Source organism: Leptinotarsa decemlineata, unplaced genomic scaffold (genome assembly GCF_025532065.1).
Source record: "Leptinotarsa decemlineata unplaced genomic scaffold, Ldec_3_MD MMD2_tig00026314_RagTag_RagTag, whole genome shotgun sequence".
In the NCBI taxonomy this organism is placed as follows: domain Eukaryota; kingdom Metazoa; phylum Arthropoda; class Insecta; order Coleoptera; family Chrysomelidae; genus Leptinotarsa; species Leptinotarsa decemlineata.
This window is the reverse complement of record NW_027412684.1, coordinates 10,483,772-10,508,507: the sequence shown is the minus strand read 5'-3', so window position 1 is coordinate 10,508,507 and position 24,736 is coordinate 10,483,772. Positions and strand designations below refer to the sequence as shown.

Here is a 24,736-nt window from a genome sequence, read left to right as displayed (position 1 = left end):
CTTCATTTTTGAGTAAAGTTGATATATGGCTTGCTATTGAATCGAAGATGAAAGCAACCCTTTTGGAAATTTTAGTTCTACAGGAAAGAAACTTGCCAGCCAGCACAAGACAATATCGTAAAGATTCTGAAAAAATATACGAGTGATTCCTTGAAATCTATTTTCCAAATTGTTTCGTGAAATCTATCTAGAGTAATATTTTCAATAACATTATAACAAAAAGTGGTAGCATAGAACTTCCTTTGGAGTAGCCACCGGTATGTTCAGGAGTGGGAGCATCAGTTAGAGAAGTGGACTGGCTTTTGGTAGTAGCAGAAATTGTAGACGTTGGTAGGCTAGTGGTAGTAACAGTGTTATTCAGATAGATATTCTCTCATGAACTCTACAACCTCATTATTGAGTAATTCATCGATATGTTTGGCCATTATGAAATCCACGTGATTGAACTTTTCGAACTCCATCACTTTTTTCTTGACTACGTTTGGCATTTCACTTGCGAGTCTCTCAACATCCTGAAATCAACAAAATCATAATGATTATAGAGAAGGGTCTTTATGCTTTTATTGTATAGACTCCTTATACCCAGCTGATTATCTCCCACTTGAAGTGATTACAAACATTTCAAGGGTGCTAACTTTTTCAAGTCGATCTCTTCAATTTTTTGAAGTTCATCGTTTGTTGTACTTCAACGGCAGTTTTTGTGTCATTTATTCCAATAATAAATAGTAAAATTAGTTTAGTCAAAGAAAAAAATGAGAAATTAAATGAAAGAGAAATAAAATTAGAGAAAAAATAATTAAAATTCATCTGGAACAGTTCTGATCTCAAACATTTCTTATTTACGTGAGAGTTTCACGAACACAAATGCTTCCGTCAGAATTATTCACCCTATGGAACATCTCAGTGAAGAGGATCTTTTTTGTACTGAATTAAATCCAGGAAAAAATCAAATACCTCGTCGACGATACAATTAGACGAGCGTTTCGCTATCCAAAACAACATCATCAGGAGAAGACTAGATAGTTTAATGTGTCATTGAATTGATTCTCATTATTTTGTAATTCTCCTATTGTTATTCATTACCTGACTGATGTATTCATCTTTTTTTTTCTACCTGTAGAGTTCGAACGATGGGTTATTAGAAATCGGACCTTCATCACTGTTCGAGTCGATTTTTCCGGTACTATTCAATAGTAATCTGAAAAAATCAGCTTCGCCACAATATAACCGACTCCCTACCTCCTATCCATGTCAAGACTCGATTTTGAATAGCCAAAATATTTAGATATGGATGAGAAATAGTTATGGAATAATCACGTTGAAAATAGCTCCTCTCATTGGAATTTTGTAGGTACCTTGTGAAACATAATAATTAGAAGCATTAATGAATTACCATATTTGGAACCAACATATAACTTACAAACCAAGCTATTTATTGGACTTAAATTCAATCTTCAAACTCAAAATCAGCTGTTTCATTCATTCTGTTGAAAGTAATACAGAGAAATTGAACTTGAATTTTATTCGAATTGGATATATTCATGATTAAATTACTATCAAACTTTGAATTGGAGGGGTTATAGTTTTTAGGAGTGATTCATTTTTGGGATAAGCAGATCAAGCGTATTCCGTGACATTAAAAAATCGTAATTCATGAATGAAGTGTGTGTATTTTCTATAATGTTATCCAATTTGGTACTGAAGAGCCTTAAGGCGAAACATCGGTGTATACCAGTGAGGATGGCAGTGTTTTATGTAAGTGCAATTTGTTACCATTCATTTAAAGTAGAACACATGTGAATGATATCTGATTTTTATTCCACAACGAATGTTTGAAATACAAACTGAGTAGAGAAAAGTATCTTCTGTATAATTCAGTGTTCATATAGAAGTATTTGTTTCGAAAGAATTTTTTCTTTCGTATAATTCAATGTTTATATGAAAGTAGCTGTTTTAGGAGGACTTTCTTTCAGTTTGTGTCTGAAAGTTACTTCTTTGCATGATCTACACATCCATGTATAGAGTTACTTCCTTCCTTTCTTTGGAAGACTCCCTCATCCTTCTTTTTTGTATCAAGATGGAGTAGTAGAAAGCCAAAAACTTTCTTTGCCAAAAATACTATCAAACCAAATCACTGTCAAAAATTAAAATACGAACAGATTTAAAAAAAAATGTCGATATATCACAATTCCAGGGAAAATAAAGAAGCACTATTACCACATTACAAATTTTAAATATCAAATGTAAAAAACTAATTGGTGGAATTTTATAGTTTGACTTTTTTTCTTTTACACTTGAATTCATTTTCAACGTGCAGAGTGAGCCAAATTGGACACTTTAAAAGGGAAACTCCTGTTTGCAAACTAGATAGATGAAAATTGATGACTGTATCTGGAGGTAAAATTTTATGACAAACTTAATGGTGAAAACCGAATATCGATATTTATCATCGTTTCTAAGTTACAGCATGTTTTTCGAAAATGTGCATTTTAGAAAAATTGCTGTAACTTTTTACCTGTCAAAAATTTCTTGTTTCTATGAAAACAAAGCACTTTTTTACGTAGTATCCAATGGTGTAGAAAACTTATTTTTCAAATTAGATATCAATAGTTATTGATGGACTTGATAAGCAGTAAAAAACTTCGGCGAAAATTCTCGATGTTCGATTACAATATTTAAATGCTAGCGGCGGGCATATCGAGAGAGTCAAGTACACAGTCAAGTGGACGTAACAGTGACTTAGTAAGGCGTTAGACATTCAAATAATAATTGAAATTTTTAGTGTTTGTTGTATTCCAAGTGAAATAAAGTTAAGTTTGTAATCAATTATTATTCAACCCACGTAATCCAGTCATTTAAGCTTAAATTAGGTAAGAATCTCGGAATTTGGGATACCCAGCTGTAAGTCTGTAAATACTTGTATATTGACACCCTAAAAGTTGTCTCAAAACCTACATATGGTAGGGTGTAAGCAACTCTTAAATTTCAAGGTCAAAGTTCACAAAAATCGTTTTTTTTGCGCTTTTTTTGGAAATATCTCATTTCCTATGGGTTTTTTGCTATTTGTATTTATTACCAATATTGTAGAATACAAAATTCTCTACAAATTTTGTTTAAAAAAATTTTTTATACGATGAACCGTTTTCGAGATAGAGGGCGGAGAGCGCGCGGTCACAGCATCACTTCAGGTCAACCGGTGCCTCCGGTCGAAAACGCACCATATATAGTTTGAACTTCTGGAATTGTTGGAAATGAGCAAATTAACTGCCACAGAGCTTACGAAATTGGATTAGAGTCTATGAAGAAGATCACCGACTTATCATTTAATGAAATAAAGTTTAAACGCTCCGAAAAAGTAATGCCGCTTTCCAGTGTTAACAAATCTGTAAAAATAAATGATTGTAAAGTTGCAGTGGATCCATTATTACTCTTCCAAAGAATTACTGTCAGCAAACAATTTGAAAGTAATCTTGAAGAATATCTTCAATATGAATTGAGTCCGTATCTAACAGCTCTATTTGATAATGATGGCATGAGAAAAATAACAAAATCGTCATTGTATGACATGAGCCCAATTGATTTTGTTCTCAATGAAAATAATGTGACGTTCATTATTGATGGCGGATTTCTTCTTCATCATGTTGTATGGAGTAGAGAATATACTTTTTCTATTATTTTTGATAAATACATGAATTATTTACAAAGGCATTACAGTTCCAAAATAATTGTTGTATTTGACGGATATTCAGACTACAGTAAGAACGTAAAAGCTATGGAGCAGCAGAGAAGACCTGCTGCACTTTCAAAAACGTATGAAGTTTGTTTCGATGAAACAATGGTTGTACCAGTTACTCAAGAAAAATTCTTATCAAATCGAAATAACAAAGATAAGTTCATTAATATGTTAATTGAAAAATTACAAGCTGCAAATATTACCACTAAACAAGCCAGAGATGATGCGGATGTTCTTATTGTTGAAACTGCAATTGAAGAATCAAAGTCTAAAAAAACTGCAGTTATAATAGGACAAGATATTCATTTACTGTTCATTTTAATTGGGCGTACACTGTCTTACGAACAAGAAATTTTCTTTAAAAAAGTTGGGAAAGGAAATGTAAAAACGGAGATATACTCGACTAAAAGGATTGTTAATTATCCTCATTCTAAAAAACATATTTTATTTCTGCACGCATTAAGTGGCTGTGACACAACTTCTGCGCTTTTTAAAAAGGGAAAAAAACATTTTTAAAAGTTTTTGAGAAACTGTCAAATATGGATGAACTAGCTGCAGCATTTGAGGAAGAAAATTGTTCGGCCCAGAGATTATTAGAGAGTGGAACTCAAACCTTATTGGCAGTCTATAATGCTCCGAAATCTGTGAAAAGTCTCGATCATCTTCGTTATATGCATTACGTCAAGTCTACAAAACTTAATAAACCTGTGCAGCTTTCAAATATTCCACCAACAAGTGCAGCTGCTCATCAACATTTCAACCGTGTATATTATCAAGTTCAAACTTGGTTAGGACATGATTTGGAACCCCAGGTATGGGGTTGGGCAATGCGAAACGATTTTCTGGAGCCTATCATGACAATTTTACCACCTGCTCCAGAAGATTTGCTAAATACAATTTTCTGCAACTGCAAGAGTGGTTGTGGTTCGCGATGCGGATGCAGGAAAGCGGGCTTGCAATGCTCTTTAGCTTGTGGCCAATGTAATGGGCAAGCTTGTCTCAATGCTCTACCATATCAGAGCGACATTAACGAAGATGGAACCTTTGACCCCGAAATCATGAAAGAACTTGAGACAAATGTCGTTGAAGACGATAATGAAGACCAGTTTGAAATTTACCAGCAGCCAGAAGACGACGATGACGAGGAAGAAGATGATTAAAATTATAAATTGTAGTTTTTGTACCCTTTATTCCATTTCTTTACTTTCAATAAAAATAAATGTATTCAATGATATTTTTTAATAAAAAGATTAATTCATAATTTATTTATTTTTTTTTCATCATGTAAGAAGTTGTAAATATTAATTAGATTAAAATTCAAATATAATTCCTATATTTTCATTAACAATTCTGCAATTACATGGGCAGGTAAGTGTTGTTAAATAAATTAATACTGAATAAAAAGTGGATAAGTTAGGAAAAAAATGATAAAATATGATATAATAGTTAATAAAAATTGACAAATATTTATAATCATTGATTTATCGATAGTTCATCAACTATATATGGCGCGTTTTCGACCGGAGGCACCGGTTGACCTGAAGTGATGCTGTGACCGCGTGCTCTCCGCCCTCTATCTCGAAAACGGTTCACCGTATAAAAAATTTTTTCAAAACAAAATTTGTAGATAATTTTGTATTCTACAATATTGATCATAAATACAAATAGCAAAAAACCCATAGGAAATGAGATATTTCCAAAAAAGCGCAAAAAACCAATTTTTGTGACCTTTGACCTTGAAATTTAATAGTTGCTTACACCCTACCATATGTAGGGTGTCAATATACAAGTATTTACAGACTTACAGCTGGGTATCTCGAATTCCGAGGTGAACTTACTATAATGACTGGACTAACGGGTGAAAACGTAACATTACTTTTTTCTTCTACATCAGTTATAATGTCTGCTCATATACATACCTCGATTGCAACATAAAAATCGTTTTGGGCGTAATATAAAGCTACCGGAGCAGTCGCTGCAGACATATTGAAATTTGGTGGAGTTAAGGAGTTGTACTTGATCAAATTCTGCAAGCCATAATCGTAACGTCTGAAGTGCCCTGAAAATGATTGACACAAAATCATAGATTGTGTTGAGGACTCATATAATGAATTCATCATCAAATTCTTTTATTTTCATTATAATTTGTATTATTATTATAGCTATGATCCATGAACAATTTTCTCAATAAATAAATCGCAAACGAATATGAACCAAGGTTTTTTCTTCCGACTTTCAGGAATGGAATGATTGGATGGACAGAACGAATAAGGCTATTCGCACACTGGTGACTTTTTAGAACCGTTTCAAAAAGAACTGGTGATCAGCAGGTATGCGTTCGATGAGCTATCATCATGTTTATAGAAGGAATGTGCATAGAAACCCTGGCGTTTTAACCGATTCATTTTTGTTCTGCCAAATCATTCGACACGTAAAATGAGATTGATCAAACTCTGTATTGGCTGTTTGAAAAGTTTTGTCCATTATCAAACTGTAATATCTCAGTGAATACTTGTCAATGGAGTAAACAAAGGCCGTTTTTGCCTGGTCCTGATTGGCGAAGGTTCTGGGGAGTATGGTGGGTGAGGCAGAACTTCGACATTCAATTCGTTTAATTTTTGGAAGGTAATTTATGAAAAGTGCTGACAGGCGTTGTCGAGCTGTTGCCGACGAAATTTTCGGTACATTTTGTCGATTTCCTCACGATATGACTCTGCTGTGATGGTTTGGTTCGGTTGCAGAAAGTTATAGTGGATCATACCAGCCATTGGCCACCGTACAGAAACCATGGTTTTTGTTGTTGAGTTTCCGCCTCTGGGAAGTGCCTGGATGGCTCATCGCTGTCCATCCTGAACGTCTCTTTTAAACGATACACTTTTCATCACACGCGACGATCCGATCCAAAAAAGGATCGTTTCAGTTGCTCAAAAGCAAAAACGAACATACCTTGAAACGTGAAAATTTCTGTCGATCGTTCAAACCGTGGGATACCTACTTTTCGAGCTTTATGACCTTTCCAATACGTTCAAAACCACCAAAAACTGTTTGGGAACTGATGACCAGTTCATGCCACGGACCCTTTGTGATGGCCTAGTCTCCACCATGGTGCTCAAATCCTCGTCCTGGATAACTGTAGGTCAAGCACTTTGGGGCTCATCTTCGAAGCTAAAATCTCCGGAACGGATTTTCGCAAATCAATGTTCATTAACACTATCATTGCCAAATACCTGGTTAATTTCGTGCTGTTTCGGCAGCTCTTTGGTTCAATTTGAATTCGTAGAGAAAAACTGACCGAGAATCGTTTAACATCATATGGTAATAAGCTGAAAAGATGCAAAATATTGAAATTTGCAAAAGACATTGAGTCCTTGCCTCTTTGAATGTAAAATGAGTAGTATAAAGACAAAAAAGGAACGATGTGTTTGGATATAAACACCCTCTATGCCTAGAAAGGCCACTCAAAAATGCCTTCGTTACCCTCAATTCAAATTTGCTCAAAGATTCTCGCAAATTCTTCATCATATAGTTTTGAGTGTCCTTTTCATCATTTGTCGAACTCCATCATAAACTAGAAGACGAACCATAGTTCTCCGACTCTACAAGATCTTCCATTTCTTCAGGGTTTTTCATTGTATTGCGCGATCAAGATTCATGAAGTCTTGCAGTGATATTTCAGCTACCATTTTCAGAGTTTTATTTTTGCATTGCAATTTTTGTACCTTCTGAAGAAACAGATATATTTTTGTGTTGTTTCGCTGTTGATTACGATGACATCAGAAACGTAAGTGCTTATACGCCACCTCGTGAAAACCTCCGAGTCCAACCGAAGATGCGCATTAACCACGGACTCGACCGACATCTGCGCATTTTCAAGCAGTTGATCGATGATACGCGAACGATACAGTTTTTCATCATCTCCTTAAGATACCCACTTGGTTGGCGAAAACAATAAACATATCTGGTAATTTGGAAAAGAGTTTGTGTTGGATTTATTCTACGTCAGACGTTCTAGTTTTACCGTTTAACAGCTCATAATGTATCTGATTTATTTTGGAATTTTTTCGATGTCTTATGATTTCTGTACGATTCATCTCGCTCAATATGAAGGAAAATGTGTAATATAGTTTTCCATTCCTTTCATTCCAGTGTGATGTGGGGGATATTGTTGCTTGACAGAGTACAATAAGTCTTGCTCGTGTTCTGTTTATTAGCGTTTAATGGCGACCATACGTTCGATACAGTCGTTTAGTTTTCCATATTTGGTTTCTGGAGAGAAAATGGGACCTGCTTTCTAAAATATTCAAGACAATTTCTTCTAACAGTCGAAAATTGATAAAGAAAGTGTTACTCATAAACAGCTGAACTTGAATAATCATTCTGAATTTGATATTTAGAAAATAAACACAAATATTGATAATTTTACCAACCATGAACTTGAAATGACCCTGAGAATGTGTGTCAGATATTTTTTTAAATTGCTAGTCGTTTGAAGAAACGAAACTACCTCGAAACGAAATGCGGAGCCAATTTTGTTTTCTTACCATGGGCAGTAAGTTTGTGGTAAGTTATAACCAACTACAAAAACTAAAAACAATAACAACAGCGGATAAACTAAACACAATATCAATTTCCGACCGTTTATTATAACTAATCCGATGCCCGTGGTACCGTCGAATCCTTCGATACTACAGCACTGAACGCGTTGGATGAGAATCTCATCCTAAGGCTAATTGCACACACACCGATTGTGGACGGCGGATTTCATACCGGTTGTTCAAATTCCAATAGTGAACCACATGTGGGAACGGGACCTGGCACACATGCCTACCGGTGATCGACGCCGATCACCGGTAGGCATGTGTTCTCAAAAAGACTGTTTATTCTCGATATTCGTAGATAATGGTTCGCTCAAACTATTGTATTTATTTTTTATTCTTTCAATGCCTCTGTGAAATACCTATAATTAATCTAAGCTAATCATACCTAAGCTTTAGCTTATTTTCTTGTAGCTGTTTTGTCAAATAATCGTTAAGAATCACCCTGTTCTACTATAGGTACTCTATTCATCTCGAGATAAGCATACGGTACCATTCATCTAGGTAATCGCGCGTCGAGAAAATTTGTACAGTTCTGGTGTGATGCTAGGTCTATTCTGCCAAATCTCAATACGGAATAAATTGATAGCGAATCTTACCAGATTTCACCAGTTGCAGAAGATGTTTTACCATCTTGAAAGAAACACCAGCCGGATCATTTGTGGCCAAAACTGGGAGGAGATTCTGAAAAACTTTAGATAGTAAATTATTCGAAATATTGACAATGAAAAATCGTATAATACGACTTCATCCTTCACTACAGTTGTTTTTCGGAATTCTTGGCTCCGCTTTCTTCATCGTCTCATCACCCAATTTTTCAACTTGTGTGCGCCACTGTCGACTGAGGGACAGTCACAGTGTAGCGCAACTCTCCTCTTTTCCCGTATCCCGCTTGCTATGGAATCTAGTGACTTCAACACAAACTGTGTCGTAGATATTCGTTTGCTGAGCCCATTTATATCTATAATATCAAGGTATTAAGTACACTCTCAGCGGAAGGTTAAGATATGAATGATTTTTCATTCTCACTTGTGTAAGCACATGAATACTCTGCACCTCATCATAAATATTCCTGGAGCTGAGGTCTAGAGCTCAGCTCTAGAGCCGAGGTCAATGAAGTATGTGCCCCAAGGATATTGTTTTGTAGCCAGTGCCACATATTCAATTTTTATCGAGGTCTTTAATAATCACAATAACGTATCACCTCTGGGAGTCACTAGAGGGTCAAACTATAGAATTTTTTGGGTCTACACATCAGATAGTCTTCTGAAGGTCATTTCAATCATACGTCATTGTGATGTAATTTTTGTGAGGGAGGTCCAGAATCGGTTCAAATCTTCTACTGTTGGTGATATGGAATATAATATAGGGATATAATGGAACCGTAGAAATTAATTTTCAATTGTGCTTTAGGAGAATCCTAGTAGAACTACACATATTTTGATTGACAACCTAAGAAAACCAGGAAACTTTTTGATTTCTTCAGTTCGGACTTCCATTGTCTAATATGAAATACCATTTGAAATCCCTGAGAGAACAAATAAAATTGAAAATCAAAATGAGGAGTTGAAATAACAATTATGGCAAATAAAGAAACTCTGAAATGAAAGATTGAAAAGGAGCAGAAAATTGAATAATCATAATGGAAAAAAAAATTAAAGATTTCAGGCCAAGTTACTTCACGACGTTTCGATTGGTAGTATCCACAATCATCTTCGGGTGATGACTGGACCATTCCTCCGAGAGATGATTATCTCTGTATCTGTAGAGTAGGGAGGGTGAGTGAAGTCCCACATGTGACCCATTTTACATCCTCCCAAGGAGTTGTCCTCCTAGGTCATCGTCCATTATGTCCTTTCCAAGAAGGTGGACAGGTCTCTGGAAGACATCTTCTTTATATCGGCAGGTGTAGGCCAAGACTCGCCGAACACACACTATCTTATTGACGATAACTCTAGACATTCGCATAGGACATGCCTGACAGTTTCATCTTCCTGTTCACACATCCTGCATAGAGGTGTGTCCACTAGCTCCATATTGTTGAGATGTTTCCTCAGTTGACAGTGGCCAGTCCTACTGTTGAGCGTCAATTTTTCCTGGTCATCGCCAGATATTTCATCGGCGCCAGCTTCTTAGGGTCGCCGAGAGTGATCCTGGCAAGATTAGGTACATCCTTTGATTTCATACCATCTCTTTAGGGATTGAGCATGGATGTGACGTTTGGCTAGTTCCGCAATTGTCGAAATCATCAGGCCGTACGTGCCACTGGGTCTTAAAATTCTTAGTCCAGCCGCTTCCTTGGCTAAAGAGTCGGCAATGCGATATCCTTTACTCCTGTAGTGCCCTTCAACCCCCCTCAGGATAATGTTATTATCTACCGAGGCTTTGGCTAAATCTTGGTGACACTCTAGTACTAGTCCTCAGGTAACGCGTTGTCTGTTCAAGGCTAATAGGGCTTTTCTGCAGATTATGTTTTTGCCAGAAATTCGTTTCCTGGGAGAGATGACTATTTATAGGTCATTAGAATGCTTCCACCTATCCCCTCGTCCCTCTTTCCGCTTCACCACTTTAGCGGGAGATGACTGTTTGGCGGGAGTTGACCGTTTGTCGCTTGATTATGGGTTTCCATATGTTGCGTATATCTACGCTGAATTGGCTGAATGCATCTTTGGATAACATAAATCCAGCTTCTTTGAATTTCCTCTTATACCAGTGTTTTTCCTTGTGGATGATCTCACCTTAGGACCACTTGATATTGATATAATTGTTATTCTCAGCTATTCATTTCAATTTTCAATTTCATTTGTTCTTTCAGAGATTTCAAATCATATATCATATTAGACAATGGAAGTCCGAACTAATTAAATTCATCATGAACATTGTCAACCACCTTCAAACAAACAGGAAACTTCTGTTTTTTGGAAATTTTCATTTCATCAACCGACTTCAAACACTTACAGTATTTTCATAATAACATATTTATAAAATATGTTAACTTACCCTATCCAGTTCTTCAGAATCAAATCCGCATACGGAAAATAAAAAAGTAGCACATATTTCTTGGAGTGGTGATCCATCAGAACAAGCCAATTTAGACACTAGTGTAATTAATTCGGAGTGTCCCAGAAATTCATTGATATTGAGAATATCTGCTACAGTCTGAAATGAAAATATTATTTGTAGCACTTTTTATGAAACTTTCCACAAACTGAAAATTACGATTTCGTAACGTGTATCTATGCTGTGTCACGAGTTTGTAGTGCTAATACCTGTACCTGGACTAGGTAATTTGTCGTTAACATTCATTGACTCTTTTCTACCTGCTGTCATTATGTTTGCTATCCTTGAAGAATGGGATTCCATATTCGATTGAGGTTCACCGTTTCCTTTTTCCTGTTGAAATTATCCGCGTGTAATTTCCTGGTGACAAACACATTAAAGTCGATATTTCTAAGAATAATCCTTTTTATCTGCCATATGGTAATTCCAACAACCCAATAAGGTTTGATAAGTTATTTTTTGTTTATAAAAATGACAAAAAATGTCAGTATGACAATGAACATCATTGTTCAGTTAGAATATTCTCACTTAGTTTTCGGTTTTACTAGTAGAAAGATACCACGTCAACAATCTCTAAAATGGTTAATTCTCCTCTATTGGAAGAAAAAATTGAAGCGATTTTTATTTACGGTGCGACACGTAACATTCACGAGACTGAAAGGATTTTCAATGAACGTTTTCCGAATCGTCCTATCTGTAGAAAATATTTCAGGGAATATTTGAGGGAACTTGTATCCAAATTCACAACTACCGGTAGTGTAGATAACAAAAAGCCCCCAGGTCATCCGTCCATTCCGGAAGAACAGCAAGTGCAAATAATTGGTGAGATGGTAGTAAATCCGGGACAATCTACTTATTCCGTCGCGATTGTTTGTGAGGTGTCTCCTTCTACTGTGTGGCGACTATACAAAATTAAAATAGTACACCGATTAACTGAAGATGAACCTGATCGACGAACAGAATTCTGCGAAATCATGACGAAAATCATTGCAAGGCATCCTGCCTATCTCCACAATATTTGTTTCATTGATGAATTTTTTCAAACGGCAATGTTCACAGACAAAATTGCCGTTATTTTATTTATTTGTTTATTTGTTTTATTGGTCACAAGTACACCATGGTGTCTGGACAAGTCACATAAAATACACATATATGACATATATAAAATTGTAAATTATAAATTATTTACATTGTAAAATTACAACATGATTACTGACATATGAAACAAAATTTAAAAGTGAAACATAAACATATTAAGGTCCATATAGATTATTAACAAATCTGTAAGTCATATTTATAAATAAGAGTTAGGAGTATTATGTAATAAGTTGAAACAAATTTAACCGAAAGAATGAAAAAATAACAGGAATTGTAATTCAAATTAACTTAGGACAATTCGAAATCATTTACTTCGTAGTAGGCTTTCCTCAACAGAATACTCTTCAGTTTCTTTTTGAATATTTCCAGGTGTGTATCTTTCATTTCAATAGTTAATTTATTGAACAGTCTCATTCCTAGATAATTGCGACTAGTACTTGCCAATTTATGTTGTGGAATCAGCAGGTTGTCTCTATTTCTTGTATTATAATTATGATTATCACTAAGTGTCTGATACTTGCTGATATTTTTTAATGAATACCAAGTTAGTATATATGACTGATGAAGGTAACGTCAAAATACCTAGCTGTACAAACCAATGCTTACAATTTTCCAATCTGTTTAAACCTACAATTGCTCTAATTGCTCTTTTTTGGAGTAAAAAAATAGGCTGTAAGTAGATAGAGTGTCCCCAATTTAATAATCCATATGTCATAACATTATGAAATAGTGAATGGTATGTCTTGATAGCCGCTTCCCTACCTAAATTAATTTTAACTTGTCTAATATCATAAATGGCCTTAGATAACCTACTCGAAAGATTGTCTGTGTGAGTTTTCCACGACAAGTTGCTGTCCAAGTGGATTCCTAAAAACTTTAACGACTGAGCATCATTTCCTTGGTTTGAGAATATCATAGAAGCTGTTTTCGCTTTATTGATTTGTAATTTATTTGCGTTGAACCAATCATTAGCTGACTCAGTTATGTCCTGGATAACGGTGGTTTCCTCTCCTTGTCTTACACTCGTTATGAGATAATCTTCATATTAATTGAAGAGGGCAAATCGTTTATATATATATATATATATATATATATATATATATATATATATATATAAGAAACAGCAAGGGTCCAAGAATACTGCCTTGTGGTACTTCATATTCAATTTTTTTTTTCATTGGATTGACACCAACCCTCACGTTTTCTGGGAAACATATACCTACCCAATGTCCAGAAAAAATTAACGTTTGGGCAGGAATATTGGGAAACCAAATTGTGGGACCTCTATTTATTGATCAAAATTTAACAGGGGAACTGTATTTTAATTTGCTGGAAACTACTGTTGACCCTCTCATCACTGAAATCGTCGAAGCGAATCCTAATGAATTCGATGTGGATGTATTCCAACAAGATGGGGCACCATCACATTAGTCCAGACAAGTAAGAAACTATTTGGATACTACTTTTCCTGGTCGTTGGATTGGCCGTCGGGAATCTACAAAATGGCCAGCGCGCTCGCCAGATTTGACACTTTTGGACTTTCATTATGGAGCTATTTGTAGCAAAAGGTATACGAAACTGAACCAGATTCAATATTGAATATACGGCAGAGAATAATAAATATTTCTAGAGATATTGACGTTACTGTGTTCGAAAATGTTCAGAGTGAAATATCGGATAGGCTGTTCATCTGTCAAGAAGTTCAAGACAATCATTTTGAGCGTTTTCTGAACTCACCCCAAGCTTATTACCTCATATTATGTAGTTAAATGTCAATGTATTCAGGCAATTATCAAAAGTTCCGCCATTTTGTAGAAGTTGACGATATTAACATTATATTGTAGGGTTGTGAAGCATTTGTCAGGAGCTTCAAAAAGATGTGTCACAAGACCCTACTTCCCATTTAATTTTTTTTCCAGATGGCGCCCAGTCGCCATTTTGACAGTTTCTTCTGTCAATTTCTGTTCAAAATAAAGTATTCATGAATTAATTTCATCATCCCAAATTTCAATATTTTGAGTTGACCCGTTCAAAAAATAAAAGCGGGGGAACATTAAAGAAAAGCAGTGTATACCTTCCCACAACTGGGCGGTATGCGATAGACCCCTCTGCTGATAGTGGATCCCTTTTGTCTTTTGCCGACCTGACACTTTGTTGTATCTTCCTGGTGGGTTTGAAAACTGTTTCAATGTGGTTTTTTTCCCAACAGTTTTTCGATTCTCTCTGTGACCCTAGGGATATACGGTAGATACGAGCGTGCAAGTATCTGATCCTTCTACCAGTTTTGAACCGTACGACTTTTGTGTTTCATGAGACATTTTGATGACACATTGTTTCTTTTGATAGTTTGAGTATTCATGAGTTATGTGAGGTTTCAGTTGTAGTGACAGGAAAATGGGAACGATTATTCATTCATTCATTGCTCGATGGAATACCTACAGTTCGTTAAAGGTAGTGCGAAAGTCAATACTGTTTCGATTATAGAAATGATACACTGAAGTAGAACTTCAGTGTATCATTTCCTAAAACTAATTCTTTTACCACACTTTTTAGTATACAAAGAAGTGTTTTGCAACAAGTTTACTCAATTCCATAATCATCTCTATTTATTCGAAATTCGCTGTTTTAGTATCAATGTGACTAGTGTCTATTTCAGTTAGCCAGTCAGTATTTCACTAGTTATAGAAGTTTGAAGTATTTACACAAACATTGTTCACTTATTTTACCTGTTGAACAGATATTAAGGAAATATGATATAAATTAATTTTTTTATTTCTCTTTGCCAATTGTGCTTCAAAAACACAGTGCATTTTTATAATATTACTCTTCCCTAGACTTCTCTTGTTGAGTGAAAGTTAGAGAGATTCATCACAAAGTATAGACAGTCAGGTAGAGTCGAAAACGAGTTGGAAAAAGGGGAAATACAAATTGATGGAAAAAGTGAATAATTAGCCTAACCCAAATTAAGTACAGGGGAATATTACAAACTCTCAACAGTGGACCTAATACCTAATCTAGTATGAATAATCAGATTGTTGAAATGGGAAGCATGGAAATATCTGAGGAAAACGCAATCAGCTCATGAACATTATTTTCCGGAGGTTTGGGAAAAATGGACTAGTCAGACAACTCCCAAGAACCAAAGTATAACCCCTTCCAGATCAAATTCTATTGTCTCCTATTTGATTGAAATAAATGAAAAAGCGTGATTTGGCTTACCGATAATATGTCCATATATTTCATTGCAAATCGCATCCATGGCGATGATAGGTGGCCCAGGTACGCCACTGGTGCTAGCGCCGTCATCAACGCAATTTTGTCATTGTACTCTGGTCTTAAAGAAGCCATTGCAAAATATTGAGAGGTTCCTTGAGAGTGACCTATGTAAAAAATTCTGTCTTGTCCTGTTTTCTCAATGATATGATCTATAGTGGCTGGCAGATCATAGTGACCACAATCTTCAAAGCTGAAATGAAAAACTTGTATTCGAATCGTCATTGAGAATGGAGACGTAAAAATAAGAGTAACAGATGACATAGTTATTACAACATTACGAGTTGAAAATTTACAAACATACACATTAATGAAGAGAAACAGAACCAACACCGTAATCATTCCTAACCAGCGAGCCGACCCAGCTTAGCATATTACATTTTTTTTTGTTATGGTGTCATATTAGCTTATCCATAGGGAAAGTTCCATTTCAACCTGAAGGACGTGTTTTTGAAGTTCTAAAAGCAGAAAGTTCCATCCTCAAAATGTTCTGGAACAGTCCATCCGTGGAAAAAGAGAATTTTGATCTTCTAGAAATTCCTAGAAATAGTGCCGAATTATGGAGAGTATTCGAGAGCAATCCACAACATTACAGACACTCTTGGAATATTCAGCAATGCTCGAGAATAGTCTGGAACGTTCGGAAACATTTTGGAACGCTCCACACCACTCTGGAGAATATGGTAAGGTAACTCTCTATCCTCTCCATTTGAAAAAAGTTCTCGTTTCTACAAGACGAGCGTGCTTTTGAAGATATGAAGGCGGACGTTTCGTCCTCTAGGAATTTCTAGAATAATCCAGAACATCAATGATTCATACATATGAATTTTCCATTTGAATAAATCCATTTTTATCGACCTTTTTTTGGGTAATTGTTACCTTCCACAATCTGAAAAAATATAAATTTTATAATGGAGAACTTTATACAACTGTAGAAGGGCAAACTTTTTAGTTTACCCCGATAAGTTACTGCGTAAAAATCAAAGAATTTTTCACAAAGAAAAATCTTCTATTTATCAGTAACTTTTCTTCAAAGATGGGTAGCCAAGTACGGTCTATTTCTAAGGAGCTATTCGAGATACAATTCTCTCCAGACATGAGAATATAAGCTGATTCTTTTACCTTTCGTCTCTTAGAATGAGGCTCATTGGTAATCTTTCTTGTCCTATTCCATTCCACCCGATGTTCACCGTCTGATTTTAAAATGTGTTCTGATAATTTTGATTCTGTCAATTGTTTATTTTTTATATAATCTCGATGTTCATTCTCACGCACTTTCAATGGTCTTGAGGTTTCACCAATGTAACTTTTACCACAAGAACAAGGTATTTTATAAATACAATTTTTTGTTTTTTCTTCAGTGTTGTTGGGTTTTGTATGTGTGAGTATAGATCTCAGTGTATTTTTTGTTCTGAAAGTAGTTCTAACATCATATCTATTTCCAATTCGTCTTATTTTTTCAGATAGTCTTGGAATGTAAGGTATAACGTTAGTTGTGAAACGTGTCGGTGGATGTTGAGTCGGTAATTGTTGAGTTGGATGTTGTTGAATTTGTGAAGCTGTTTGTATGTTCGTTTGGTTTTTAATTGACTCTTTATTTTCTATTGAATTTATCGTTGAATTTATGAAAGAATCTGGATAAGCGTTATCTTTCAAAACAGATTTAATTAATGATATTTCTTTATTGAGATTTTCAGTTGAATTGCATATCATTTTAGCTCTTTTGTAATTTTCGAGTTTATCGTTAGAGGCAGACGGATAGACTTGGAAAGGTGTTTCTTTATAATATGTAGTGATAGTGATGATGCTGGATGAGAAAAGTAGACAAAAACCACGTGAATCCACTGATAAAACAGGAAATTGTAGATTTACTCACCATTTGTCTATATCAAAATTATTTCCAGTTTGACGGAAAATTCTATTCATGCAATGGAGGACTTATAATGGGAAACCCTTTGAGTCCCTTGCTGGCGAAAATTTTCATGGATAACATAGAGTATGAAATCCATAATAAACAGTTAGCTAACAGTTTTTTGTACTGGTACGGATACGTATATGATATCTTAGTATGTTTTACTGGTACCGATAGGCAATTAGGCAAGTTCATTGAATATGCCAATTCCATCCACCCGTCAATAAAATTCACCACGGAGAGGGAGGTAAATAATTCAATAAGTTACCTTGACTTAACCATCACGAAAAATAACAATAAACATGAATTTGCAATTTTTCACAAACCATCGTACACAGACATCATCATACATAATTCCTCCACACACCCTTACCAACATAAAGTTGCTGCATTCAATAGTATGCTTCACAGATTATTGAATATTCCACTGTCTGATAGGGAATTCCAGAAAGAGCTGAATTTGATCAAATAAATGGCGGTTAATATCGGGTACAAAGTATATATTATAAACGCTATTCTTACGAAAAAACTTCAAAAGCAAGCCATGGACTTGGTCTACCCATATTCAAGATGCGATAACGTCAGTTATAGGACATTGGCATATTTGGGTGAACCAACCAGGAATATCGCCGGTTTTTTTAAGAAAGAAAGCGTAAACGTGGCTTACAGAACGAATAATAATCTAAGTAAATTTATTAAAAACAATAAAGACAAAACTTCGTTGTTGGATAGATCAGTTTATAAGCTGACTTGTGGCTTTTGTCCAAAAATGTATATTGGCCAAACTGGAAGAACATTTTCCCAAAGAATTAAAGATCATAGAAGCAGCTTTATAAATAGAAAGACCAATTCCACATTTGCAAACCACCTATTAGCAGAAGGACATGAGTTCAATCAGGAATACGATGTGTTACATTTAGAAGAGAAGAGTTTGAAACTCAATCTTCTAGAATGTTTAGAAATCAATAGATTCAGGAATTCGGGTAATTTACTGAATGATCAATTAGAATGAAATAACTCTCCGTTACTGAATATTTTTTCAAATGTGGAAAAGGAACATAAGCTCAGGTAATTAAATTCATTACAAACTTAGGTAAAAAATCAGGTACTTGAAATTCAGGTACTTGAAATTCAGGTACCTCAAATTGTAGAATAAGATATAAATAACATTTAATATGTAGAATTAGTTATTAAGACACGTCCGAGGAAGCCATTGTATGACGAAACACGTGTTGCGTTTTTGTAAATCTATCTAGTGAAAATCACACAATAAAGTGTTTTTAGAATACGTTACTTATGGATTTTCATCAAGTATCGGCCGATTCCATCATATATAGAAAAGTAGTTGTTTGGCACTTTACTTGTGTGAATACATTGGCAACTTGCCATCTTCCTGCTTCTTCTGCAGAAGCCGGTGCTGCTGGGTTCTGGGACATGATTCTATCTTTTGCCCAATAGCTGTTGAAACTTTTGGTGTTTTTGTCTCTGAAGCATTATCTTAGGAAATATGTTTAAAATCTGTTTTTCCGTTAATCTTTCATCAATGAAATTGAAAAAAGATAACTAATGAAACCCACGAATTAGGAGCCACATCTTTTTTCATTCAAAAAATTAGTATAGCCATTCAAAGACGAAATGGAGCTTCGTTTGTTGGTACTCTTCGTGATTCTAAAAAACTTGATGAAATTTACATGTTTCCTGAAAACCAACTTTATAAAGAAACGAAAGGTAATAACAAACCACTCTATGGAATTGGAACGAAAGCAAATGAAAAAGTTACTTCGTCACTGCAAAACTCTGAAATGATTTCCAAAGATTTTTCGAATTGTCCAGAATATTGGCAACACCTGTTTTATGAACAGTGTAATCCAATGCTCATTGCACTATTTGCAAAAATATGAATACATGAAAGATATCAATACTAGTACTTGTAGTATGGAGGGTGCTACAAACATGGCGTTCGCATGATCTCATTCTTTACGAAATACTCTGTGGGGTCATTGAGAAGTTTTTTCTCGAATGAATACCAAAACTCATTCCTAAACTTACTTTAAACGTTCTCTTTAACAGTTGATATCTGACTGTTCTATTCAACCATGAATGATCTAACCTTCATTTTCGTAATTTTAATTTTGTTGTTACAATATTGTTCAATTAATTTCACTGACACAAACTGAGTATTATTCCTTCAAATGAAAAATGAAAGATGACCCAAGTTTCGAAGACTCGGTAGTCCAAGTATTCAGTAACCTAAGTTTCATTAGAAATTCTGAAAACATAAAAATTTTAGCACTGTTTGCCTATGAGTTTTGTGATTTTATCGAAAAATTTCTCAGATATCAGTAAATTTTTCGTAATTTCATGAAGATATACATATTATTTTCAATGAAACTGCACTCCCTTGGAAGGATCCGGTTTGCTTTTACTGGAATTAATTGATGGGATGGTGGATACCTTATTCTTATATCACTCTTATTCAGTAAATATTTTTCTATTCATAATATTACGACTTCATGTAACGGATAAGATAAATCCACTCATGTTACGATGACAGCACGCAAAGACATTCACTCTATCATTTGATTCAATCCCAGCCAAAGGAATTTCGTTTCAATTCTCGGTTAGATTCAACTACTTGAAAAGAGCAGATGATGTTCCCAATCCATTAGTGGAAACAGGTTAATAGATTGATCATTATAACCTAGTGAAGATTCTAGAAAGACTGAATGTTATTATCTGATATGAACAAATTAGACGAAGAAGAGTTATTCAAATAAATTCAATCTCTCAATAGATTTACGAATTTCTCCAAACAAATAATTGCTTTATCAGTGAGCAGGTGGATTCATTTTTCCAGTCTGAAAACGGTTTACATGCTCTTTCATACGTGCTTCAAATTCTCTTTCAATTCCTCCTATCGAAGATAACAAAGAGTTAACTTCATTGTCAGCTAAGCAGGAGTTTATGAACCGTCGTGTGATTCACGTCCGATGACTTACATAGGTCAACCTGGAAAACCATTTGAAGTACGCATAGAAAAACATAGCAATGGTTTCCAGAAGAAAAATCTGAATTCAGCGTTCATTACTCTACCCTTCACAGAAGGACATTCAAGTTTCAATCCAAAACTCTTCGTTTCCAGAAAAAAGGAATGAGTTTTGTGAAAGTATGGAAATCAATAATCACCGATACCTATTGAATGATGACATTGATTTGAATAACTTCCTTTTGCCTAATGTCTTCTCACCAGATCATAAATCATAGCCACCCAGGAAAAATTATTAACTATCAATAATTTATTGACCTATTTTCAATAGTAAATTAGTAAGTCTATTCGATCATTTTACGTAGTTGAATCGAGCCTAGAATATTTCATCTTGTTAAATACTAGGTGATACCTAATGTCTCCAGAGTATGTGATGGAACTGGCCGATATTGATGAAACTACTTCAATAACACTTCGTTATGAGGTTTTCACTCGAAAGTTCACGAAACCTCGACACGTGAACACGATTGAAGTGTGAAACAGGTGTAGCGGTTCTTTGAAGTCCTGCTTGAAGGAACTATTCTATTGCGAAACACATGTCTCGGTTTCGTATATATTCGAAATTACGAACGAAACCCACAACATCGAATTGTAGATAGTAAACTCTCTTACCACATACGCTAAAAGGATGATGAAATATCAAATACAATAACTCGATACACTGATAATTCTAACATAACTCCAATTCCTTGGTCATGTTGACTTAGAACTTTCTATTTTGATAGCACAAAACTCTAATAGGTGAAATTGGAGCCTTTGGAATCTCCCACCAGCCCTGAAGTAATTAACCGAGTTGGTGAGTAGAAGTCGCGTCTAGAAACATGAATTTCGTTCTGTTGTGGGAAAATGAGGTATTTGGCCATGAAACCAATCATACCTGAAGTCCCAGAATTTTTTTGCATCAACTGTTGGATCCAGCTTCAAGTGGTTTCTCGACCATGTGCTTCCTCTGCTATTTCCCAGCCACACATCAAATCCTGCGTCGGCAAGCATGTACCCTAGCGATTTGTTGGGACCCATTATGAGCCAGTCTGCAGAGCCACTGAGCAGTCCGTGCATGAGCAGGACTGCTGGTTTAGTTTTCTCGGTATCAACCATGTTTTTTCCATTGGGAATCCTTTGCATTCTCAAAACGTAGCCATCTTCCGTAAATACATAGTGCGTTTCTACTGGATATCCGTAATCATGAAGGAGTTGATACTGAAAGTGATAATGAAAATGAAAACGAATAGCTTCGTAATTATTTTTCTAAAGCTACTAATTTTACAGTCACTGAGATTTGGGAACCATAAATTCAGAAAGGGGAATGTTCTTCCAGACCATCACATCAAGACGATATTTGTCGTCAAGTTTACGGCTCATGGCGGACCAAATATCGTTCGAAAAGAGGAAGAAAAACAGATGGAATATCGAGATTTTCTCTTTGAACTTCACAGACTCCACCGAGACCACTCTGGTTGTTTCGATTATTGAAGTCATTTGTGGAATGAATTTCTAATTTTGAATCTCAACATCTTGCCGGCTTGCCGCATTGGGGCAGAAATCCCAGCTGAACAAATGCAGAAAGCTGCCATTCTTGATTCACTGCGTCTGCTTAGGGCGGCACATGATTCTCGGATCCAAGGATCACTTACCCCATGGTGTAGAGAGTGGTGATTTTTTAATAATGTTAGCGCTCCCTTCCAAATGTATTGGGTCTTCGAGGAAAGGGCCTGACCAAAGAAAATAATAATAATAACCGTTTCACCTAGGAAACTTCCATTATAAGAAAGTAACATGGATAGTATTTTATTGAAACATGGAGATATCTTCGCCCAAGGTGCCATAAAATTACCTGTGAAATTATTATATTGGCCAGTTTTGTAAAAATCATCAATGCCACTCAAAATAATGTTCCATAGCTTATGAGTGGTTATGCTTCGCGGATGACTTGAAATTATTTTCTATAATTAAGGAAGCAGGTGATTGTGTAAATCTTCAATCTCAATTAGAATTTCTTGTTACTTGGTGTAGCAATGATAAATTGAAACTCAATCTGGAGAAATGTAATGTAGTGAGTGATAGTGGAAAAAACATTATACATTACCGTATGTAATACAAGATTCAGATCTGCTGAGATGTAATGAGATCAAAGACCTAGGGGTAATATTCGATCATAAATTAACATTTGGTAGACATATTTCATCACAAAAAGGTTCTGAATCTCTCAGAGCTTATGGTTTCATTGTTAGAAATTGCAGAAACTTTCATAATATTGAAGCCATGAAGTTGTTGTATTTCACCTACGTACGTTCGAAGATAGCCATTGAAAGAGTTAAAAGAAAGTTTTGTAAATTTCTAATTGTCAGAATAGATGGTTCTTACCTTAAGAGAGGTATCAGTAATTATGTCATATATAAACGTTCGGAACTTTTTAGTTAAGAGCATCGCAGAAAATGTGCGTCGCTCATATTTTTATTCAAGTTAGTGAATGAGAGAGTTGACTGTCCTAAAATTCTTGAACAAATTAACTCCAATGTACCACGGCCAGCTTCACGATCTCAATCCATTTTTAGACCTCTCAGAGCAAGAACTAACATTATGCTCAATTCCCCAATATATGTTATGTGCACAAATTTCAATAGCATTTGTGCCCATGGTGATTTATTCTTCACTAACCTTCATAACATTATTAGAATTGCTAACGTGTACTTGGAGTAGGTAATTAGAATTAGTTTTTTTTGTTCATTTTATTTTTCGTTCATGGTTAAGTATTGTAAAAAAAATTTATATTGTCCTGTAAATGGGTAACTGTTGGACAATAAAGCTACTATTATTATATTCCTCATCGTTACCCATGGAATAGTCTACATGCGACTAAAATGTAATAATCATATTCGAATGTTGTAGAAAAACACAGTTTTAATACGGTCCTACTTCAAAGACAAAGAAACCGTGTCTGGAATAACTCATAGTAAAAACTAAGACTATTACTGGAGTTTTTTCCCAACACCAAATCGTTATTTTTACACCTCGACACGTGTTTCGATCACCAAGTGATCATCTTCAAGAGGAAGATAAAACTGTTTTATCTTCCTCTTGAAGATGATCACTTGGTGATCGAAACACGTGTCGAGGTGTAAAAATAACGATTTGGTGTTGGGAAAAAACTCCAGTAATATTCATTACTACACCAAAGGTTCCAAACAGTATATCACAAAAACTAAGACATTTTATTTATGTTGCGTTGAGTGAAATTGAAAAAAAATTGGCGATACATTGAAAGTATCTTATGCAGCTGAAAATCTGTAATTAGGCTGAAAATTTATTTCAGAAAAATTTAACTGTTCACACTGTACAACAATGATTAGATAGGTATAATATTCGAAACGGGGAATCATACTTACTATGTCTTTTCCAACATCAGGATGGGGTTTGATTTTACGTGTTGCATTAATTAAGGATTCAGGCAATAACTTCATCAATTCATCTTCGTTGTGTTGAAGAGAATTGTATACGCTTGAAATAAGTATTACTAGTTGAATGATCCGCATTTTCCTCCTAATAAAATAAACCCAAATACAGTATTATGATGGGGGATCAGTTGCAGCACTGAAATAAGTGATGCATCGTTATCAAATAAGGATATATTCCTGATATGAATTGAAGAGTTACTTATCGTTCTCCAAAGTATTTTTTCATTGTATGTTAATGTCTGTGATACTGATTATTGATAGTATTTTTTTCAACTGTGCCTGCTTTTCGCATCCAAAAAATCTAAATTGAGATGAAACGTTACTTCGTCGTTACAAAATATTCATTACGCAATAACTTATTCGAGTGTTTTTATCAAATGAGTGGATTATCTTCATGCTGAAGGTCATACCTTTTTGTTAAATCCACTTGATCTAATGAAATTTGTTTTCCCCAGAAACCCGAACTAGAACACTTTCTCTCGACAAGCGTTTTGCCAGTCAAGTCAGGATAATCAGGAGATGACTGAAACAAATTCCTTTCAATTATTTTAGATCCTTCTATTT

General features: G+C 35.1%; 1 protein-coding gene across 2 annotated transcripts; it reads right to left on the bottom strand.

Annotated features, from left to right (window-relative positions):
- Nucleotides 1–143: 143 nt before the first annotated feature.
- LOC111505144 (lipase 3) lies at nucleotides 144–24,334 on the bottom strand. Of its 2 annotated transcripts, XM_074181658.1 has the most exons (7): nucleotides 24,104–24,333; nucleotides 21,595–21,917; nucleotides 15,706–15,952; nucleotides 11,329–11,487; nucleotides 8,928–9,012; nucleotides 5,653–5,792; nucleotides 144–512 (listed from the first exon to the last, which is right to left on the bottom strand). In XM_074181658.1, exons 1-7 carry the CDS (start codon nucleotides 24,248–24,250, stop codon nucleotides 354–356), a joined length of 1,260 nt encoding a protein of 419 aa, XP_074037759.1. In that variant the 5' UTR covers nucleotides 24,251–24,333; the 3' UTR covers nucleotides 144–353. The 2 variants fall into 2 exon arrangements, with proteins under 2 accessions (XP_074037759.1, XP_074037760.1); XM_074181659.1 differs by lacking the exons at nucleotides 5,653–5,792; nucleotides 8,928–9,012 and having other exon boundaries at nucleotides 24,104–24,334.
- Between the last annotated feature and the right edge of the window lie 402 nt (nucleotides 24,335–24,736).